Below are 7,698 nucleotides of genomic sequence, written 5' to 3' on the forward strand. Positions count from 1 at the left end.
TTATTCTTACTGCAGAGCAAAGGAAACAAAGTTTCTACAATATCTTGTAGAATAGTAAATTTAACATGTACACTTATGCAAACTGTCACTGACACTCCATTGTGTTTTCTATAAAGGCTTGGTCATCCAACCATGACAGTTTAATATTGGAAATTATAACTTTAAACTTTAAATGCAGAACCATTTTGGGGTAATTACTCATAACAGGTCTTCATCAGTCCATTCCTGCAAAGAAAAAACATTTCAGAAGGATTTTACAAGAATAATGTAGCTTAACTAAGTTTGACTGAATGTCAGCCTGTAATGAAGATCTTGTCTTACCTCTTCTGCTAAACGTGCTTCTTTTGCCACGTGACCGTCTTCTTCATATCCTCTCTTTCGTTTGCTGCAAGACAAGTTATTTCACTGTGAGCAGTTAAGTCAACACATAACAGAACAGCAGGTTTACAATTACTGTTGTGAATGTTTCATTATCAAAATGTATCTTTGCAAGCTGTAATTGTTGGTGAACTCTGTTCCTTACATACAACATTTTGTGACCAACCCCCTTCAAGTCCATTTTCAACACTCATTTTAGGGCTGGGCGATTTGGCCAAGATCCTCTACCTCAATATAGGTCCTTTTTATATCTAGATAACGATCATGGTATAGCTCTTTTCTGGTGATAGAATAAATATGAAATAATTACATGGTAAAGCCTTTGTTTTGTATACTCCATGTTAGCAAAACAACACCTATGATTTGCTCTAGCTTCGCTCCCACATGCAAGAATCAGAATGTAAAGCATCGTCCAAATAACGCAACTTCTGCCTTAATGCAGTTTGCCCGCTGGTTTTTCCAACACTGCTGTACAAAACGTATGGAAAAATATATATACGATTGATATTTTTTAAACGTTTTGACAATATATATCATACCGCCCAGCCCTAACTCATTTAGGTAAATAATGTGGCATTTAGTTTCCACTACACCATCATGATCATCATTCGTAGTTGTAGTTTGCCATGTTTCTTCATTTTCAGTTGTTGCATAACTTCATTTAGACTAGATCACACAATGTACACAAACATACAGACTGATTTTAAAAGACGCAAAAAACTCTCCCAAGCTTGTGCCTTTTACAAACATGTCCACTTTATCTTACAGGACAGAGTGCACCATCATGTCACTGGCTGCTGCCATCCAGGTAATGTGAGTTTTACAGATTACCATCCGAGAATCAAAGTGTGGTAGTCAGACCACACAGCCAGCCAGCCAAAGTGAGGCCTCATCCCATGAGGTGCCCGACCGAAGACTTAAGTCAGTTTGTATTTATAAGCATGTGGCCTAGATTCCTGGCAGTTCAAACGCAATATGGCTGTTCTCCATGGGAAACCACTTGCTGCATATCTGAATACTGTCCTTCCAAAGCCCTTCCCAAAATGCTTCAGACACGGACTGATTGAACCGATTAACATTTTGACAAGAAGCCTTGTCGCGTTAGATCTTGAAGAGATGATTTCTATGAAGATGGACCTGAGATACAGTCAACTGCAGAAATGTGTGAACTTCTTTTATCCTGGTATGCCTGCCACTCCCTCCCTGGGAAACCAGACAAATGTGGCACCCTGATCAGCCACTCCTCTCCTTGGACAAAACTTCCGAGGATACAGGGGAGGCAATCCAAAGCATTGAAGTAGCGTTTTCTGCCGTCATCAGGGAAATTAAACACAGCACCTCTCTCCAAGATGACACAAGCCTTAAGTCCCTTTCTACACACCATCCGCTCGCCCTCGTCACCTGATTTTATGACAAGCTCTTCCTTCAACCCATTAACGACTTCCACCGTCTTTGTGTATGAACTACCACGCAGCACTGGAACCACTTGTTACATTTTTTATACGCTGCTTTGTTTGTTGATATTATATACTTAGGCTTGTATAGAAGTAAACGGTGTTTGTGTATGATCTAGCTGAACAGAGCTGAAAGATAGTCTAAGAGTTTGTAGGAGATCTCTGTAACCTGTCCTGTGCATGTGTTAACCCTGAATGGATCCTGCTATAGTGTGTGGGCCTACATATATGCTGCTCTAACAAACATCACCTGAACTCCCTCTAAGCCTTGGGGTGTGAACAAAAGCTTTCATGCATTTTGCAGTCTCTCTTGCTCTCCTGCCATCACGGGTGGCGTTTTCAGTACACCTCTGCACCGACTATTTTCATATAGATTCATCCTGAGAAGTCATGTCATGCACAGATTTTATCAACTTCAAAGTCACATAGGGTCGGCCTCGTGTGCCTCCTGATGATTCAAGCAGCTGCAGAGTCTGAATCTGTGCCTGTCATAGCTTAAGAGTTTACCAAACTGTTTACTGTAGTTGCACTTAAAGATACCACGGACCTCACCGACCTCACCAAGTGTTAACAGACAGAAATGATTAAGAATGAGCCTCAATGTCTCCTCATCAGCGATACCAATATCAGCTGTGCTACATGGTATGGATGATGTAGGTAGGAATGTGGCGTGCTGTTGTACTTCCTTTCTGTATTTCATACAGCTGATGATGTGTTCCTTTTTATTTTTCTACCTGATACTGAACCTTGAACCTTTTGCATCTTAGATACGACAACCTGGCTAAAATAAAACTGTTACAACGTATGATAATGGAAACCTTGAGTTGCTTACTTGGGTGTTGGGGGGGAGGGGATAAAAATTACATCTGTGATTACAAAAAGCATACACATACCAACACCAATGCAGTACATTTAGTACCATTATTAAATATTGAAACAAAACTATACTAGTTCTGTTTTAACCCTCTGAACTCCTGTTTTTACAGTTTCTGGCTATAATAAATGGTGTGATACCTCTTAAACCCAGAGGCTTTGGGGCTCAGAGGTTTAATATAAGGATTAGATAACATTTAATGGCTGTGTATACTGTGAGAGTATATTGTTCTCCCCTATTATTGGCAAAATCTCAAAGTGATTTAAGTGTGACTTAATCTCCTTACTTGCTTGAACTGGCAAATTCAGCATGTATCCTCTCCAGCTTCTTCTTGTAAACATTCACCTCCTCCGCTTTGGGAAGTTCATACTTCTTTAGAAGGGTTTTCATCCCTGGATGAACACAGAACATTTCCTTAAATCTCAGGCAACACTTGTCCTATAGCGTACTACAATGAAGCTCAAAACAGCTCAACAACATCACCATCTTGTGGTATCACACTGAAGGTGCAGTTTACTCACGTCTCATTGACTCGTACATCTTTGAGAGAGTCTCTTTGTCATCTTTGAGTCCTAAACATTCAGTCAGGTAGCTGAGCATTTGAAACAAACAAAAAGATTGTTTCCATTTACACACACTGTTAAGGTTTTTGTCTCTATTCTGATTGAATATCTCCTCGAGTTACTATACAAACAAATAAGTGGTCAAAGCCAATTCTCTAAGGAAATTTGAAAAAACACCCCTGCAGTTTATTATTCCTATATTACCTCAAAATCTACTTTTAAAAATAAAAACTTTCCAAATCAACTTATCTTAACGTGCACATCTAATGACCCACCTCTCCATGCCGAGACCAGCTCTCGAGGCGCTGTTCAGAATAGCTGTTAGAGCAATCTGAGAGGGGGGAAACAGCAGTCCTGCATCTGTCATGGCTGCCTGTGTCAGAAAGTCATCAGCATTCTTCCTCAGTGACTCTGGGTTCTCTAGCGCAGGATATCTTGTCTGCGCAATGAAATATATGAAAAGGATGCAACACATTAACACAGGACAAATAATCTGAACTATTTCATGAGAAAGATTATGATATGATATGACAATTTATAAGTAAAAAAAAGTAACATTCGAAGATCTTCAAGACCTGCCTTGAGGTCGATGAGCAGACCCTCCATCGGTCTGTAGGGGTTGTGGACCACCAGGTGAAAGTTGAGTTGTTGAATCAGCAGCAGCTCATACTCAAGGATTTGCTCCAGAAATCTTTCCTGCCCTTCCGGTGTCTCCTGCAGAAGGTTGCCCACAAACTGGGTGCTGGACACGTTGAACTCCTCCACTTTACATGACAGGTATGCACATGTCAGCCTGAAACCGAAAGGTGAGTTTGAAATCGGTTGTACAGATTAGTAAAAACAAGGCTGAACAATGCACTTTTTCAGGAGTTTTGTTGATGTCTGAATACCTTATGTATAATAGTTGGACTGCTAAGGCTCTAAAGCAAGCTGAATCCTTTCAAAGCAACACTCTTATTTTAACAACTCCTAAACTTTTAGCCAAAGCAAGGAACTAGTTCAGCCTGGATTGATGTTATTATAAACTGAATAGAATTGTGTGATGTTCTTTCAGCTTTCAGTGTTGACCTGACTTATTTCTCCATCTAATATCTCTCTATAGTGGGGCGGATTAGCTGAACAATCTTTCATTTTGTGATAAAAGCATGAAATTTGGTAGATGTGTTGGTGAATATGTTTCAAACAAATCTGGATATTGGGCCACCTCAAAAGCGCCCCCCTAGTGGCCGTGGCAGGCATTTGTTATACGAATAAATCAATAATGAATAAATACTGCCCTTTTAATAATACCAACTGGTGATGAATTGTATATTGTTGGAAAGCCTGATCAGTCACCTTTACAACGAGGTACAGCTTGTAAGGATCGTGCATTCATGGAATGAGCAAGAATCATTTAAAGCTATTGAGAATATCACTGGATGACTCACTATAAATAATTTGTTGATCAAGATCTGACATGAGATGAAAGTGTACCCTTGATTTTTTTGAGCAGTGTACATGGCAGCTAATCCACACTCTCCTGTGAACATTGATTCCAAACAGTTTCAACTCAGGATACCCTGCTGCAGCACTTGAAGCGAGTTGCCCAGTCTTTGTGAAAAAGAACATATCTATTTGATCAAATAATCATCTAGTGATATTCTCAATAGCTTTAAATTATTCCTGGACCCAGAAAATGTATATTTTGACACCAAGATTGACCTTCTAAGTGGCTTGGAAGATATAGCATTTGTCATAGACTTTATATGGCTGCCATCACCGCAATCTTGATGAAGTGGCTCCTACTAAAAATTGAAACCTATAATGATTGAGAGTATGTGGAAAAAAATTGGTGCTTTTGTCGCCTGACTAAGTCACACACCTCAGTACAAGGATTTTGCCAGAAAGAGTAACCTGCTACAAGTAACCCGAGTAGAATTTTTAAAATGTATGATTTTTTTCTCTGTCTAAATGTGTTTTATTTTTATTGTTGCAGGTCATACAATATTGAAAATTATTTTTTCTTTTTAAGGAGCAACAGAAGAATACAAGCCAAAGAGGAGGTCGTAGCCTGTGAATGGGAATATCAAGACCTAATAAAATGTTATACAAAGTTAATGTTCTTTTCTATTAGACTGTAATAAAGCTTTTGTCACTTTAACATGTCTCTAAATTATATTTGTGGTGCTGAAAACATGAAACAGCAGCTGTAGGGTAGGCAAAGCATTCCACGCCAGTAAGCACCGGCGGCCATTTTTAAAAATGGCCGCCACAGCCATCAGAATTTTTTTTTGCGATGGCCCAATATCCAGATTCATTAAACATGTATTCAGCAATGAGTGTACCAGATTTGATGCTTTTATCACAAAATGAACGATTGTTCAGCTAATCCGCCCCACAGGGGATGCACATTTTTGGGGGGTGCTCCCCAAACGTTTAGCCCCGTTGCTCATTCCATGAATGCAGGATCCTTACAAGCTGTACCTCATTGTAAAGGTGGCTAATCAAGCTTTCCAACAATATACAATTCATCACCAGTTGGTATTATTAAAAGGGCAGTTTTTATTCATTATTGATTTATTCGTATAACAAATGCCTGCCACGGCCACTAGGGGGCGCTTTTGAGGTGGCCCAATATCCGGATTTGTTTGAAACATATTCACCAACACATCTACCAAATTTCATGCTTTTATCACAAAGTGAACGATTGGTGTAAAATATTGAGCTAATCCGCCCCACTACTACTCTTTTGCCCCAAATTGAGGCACTTAAGTTGTGTTTAGCAAAGCTACATACAGCATGCAGCATTACAAAACCATGATTGAAAATGGTTTAGTAAACTTCATATAGAGTTACCTTCAACCAATATTGTTTAGCCCTACTTTACAGCTAATCCGACTGTATTGCCATTGTGTTTTGAATCAAATTGCACATGTTACAGCTGTTAAGAGGTCTTGAACCAGATAAAATATTGAGAAGAAGCACGATACAAAACTACTGATACAAACCTAAAAGCACAGATAATAGGATGCTGGCATGATGCATCCACTCCTAATTATATTGCTTGGACACAAATTGGAAGCGATTTATTCATTCATGTTTGATTAAATAATTGGACCATACCACCACTGCCTGTTCATTCAAGCTTCGGAAATGCCTGATTATTTAATTTTCCCTCAGACATATCTGTACTCACATGATGATCCTGGGGTGGTACTCCATGATGGAATTGTTAATATAGAATCTCCTGAAGTACATGATGGCTGTACCCTGCACAGATGAGACACAGGCGGGTTAGAGCTCTACAGGAAGTAAGGACATGTTGTTTTCACGCAGCTGAAAGAATAAGAAAGCACACAGACGTACCACAACAGATTTGGGCATTGCAGGCTTGAAAGCATTGCAGAAGTCCAGCATCCTCCTCTCATAGTGTCGGAATAAAACATCTTCCTCATGACGCTCCAGGAACTTCGACTCGCTCACTCCAGGCTGATTCAGACACAGAGACGACAGCAGATGAAGTAAACTACCACACACTGGACTACAGTTCTCATTTGGTGTTGTTTTTATACTCCACTTACCTTCCCACTTTCAAGTATCTTGTTACGGAATTTCTGGTTGGCCTTGTATCTCTTATGCTCAGCTTCGTCTTCATTTTGAAAAATCCAGTATTTTCCATGTGAACTGTTGTGGAACATGGCTGCTTCTGCAAAAAGAGGAATAAAACTGGCTAATAAAGAGCGGAAAACAAGAACACTGACAGAACACACGAGTTAGCCTGTTGCTCACAGTGTGACAGCTCAATTAACTTACTCTATCTGTGTCAAGTATGCGCTAGTGCATTCACAACCGAATACCGTAAAGTAAAGAAACTATTTGTCGATATACAAAACAGCCCCTTTAATTCCTTGGGACAATCGAACAGTAGAATAGAAACACTAGCAATAATAAATACAACTGATGCGCGTCGCCACTCTCTTGCGTCACCGTTGTCCCCTTTTTGATGACGCACTAGTACCGTAATTTAGGATACACTGCGCAAAAGAAATGTACTGTATGTATAATAGGCTTCTCTCTCTCTCTCTCTCTCTCTCTCTCTCTCTCTCTCTCTCTCTCTCTCTCTCTCTCGCTTCCTCTCACACACTGACTATAAAAAAATATTTTCCAGTCGCGTTTTTTTTCTTTTGTTTTATTGCTAGGGTTAAAGAGGCACTTAATTAAAGCAGCAATTAGGCTACCTGTGAGTTTAGAGCAGTGTATAACTGGTTGCATTAACATCACATGAGATTCTCTAATTGTCATACTAATTTAAATACGCTACGACATGGGATCAGATTAATTTACAAATATGCAAAGGTAGGTTGTTCGGCTAAAACCTAAATAAAATATACACGAATATTCATTTAACTATTTTTAATCAGAAATACACCACTTACGCAAAGGACCCCCA

The 7,698-nt window shown here is 39.5% G+C and overlaps 1 protein-coding gene across 1 annotated transcript; it reads right to left on the minus strand.

Annotated features, from left to right (window-relative positions):
- Nucleotides 1-13: 13 nt before the first annotated feature.
- ccnh (cyclin H) lies at nt 14-7,227 on the minus strand. Its single transcript, XM_059336925.1, has 10 exons — nt 7,062-7,227; nt 6,830-6,954; nt 6,615-6,737; nt 6,445-6,518; nt 3,849-4,062; nt 3,545-3,708; nt 3,228-3,298; nt 2,993-3,098; nt 322-385; nt 14-225 (listed from the first exon to the last, which is right to left on the minus strand). Exons 2-10 carry the CDS (start codon nt 6,944-6,946, stop codon nt 199-201), a joined length of 960 nt encoding a protein of 319 aa, XP_059192908.1. The 5' UTR covers nt 6,947-6,954; nt 7,062-7,227; the 3' UTR covers nt 14-198.
- Between the last annotated feature and the right edge of the window lie 471 nt (nt 7,228-7,698).

Source organism: Centropristis striata, chromosome 7 (genome assembly GCF_030273125.1).
Source record: "Centropristis striata isolate RG_2023a ecotype Rhode Island chromosome 7, C.striata_1.0, whole genome shotgun sequence".
NCBI lineage: Eukaryota > Metazoa > Chordata > Actinopteri > Perciformes > Serranidae > Centropristis > Centropristis striata.

Coding starts and splice junctions, on each gene's coding strand:
- ccnh (XM_059336925.1), bottom strand. CDS start 6,946: ATGTTCCACAACAGTTCACATGGAAAATACTGGATTTTTCAAAATGAA. Junction 3,709..3,848: donor GTCTGCTCATCGACCTCAAG/GCAGGTCTTGAA, acceptor TTCATTGCGCAG/ACAAGATATCCTGCGCTAGA. Junction 3,099..3,227: donor GATGTACGAGTCAATGAGAC/GTGAGTAAACTG, acceptor GTGTTCATCCAG/GGATGAAAACCCTTCTAAAG.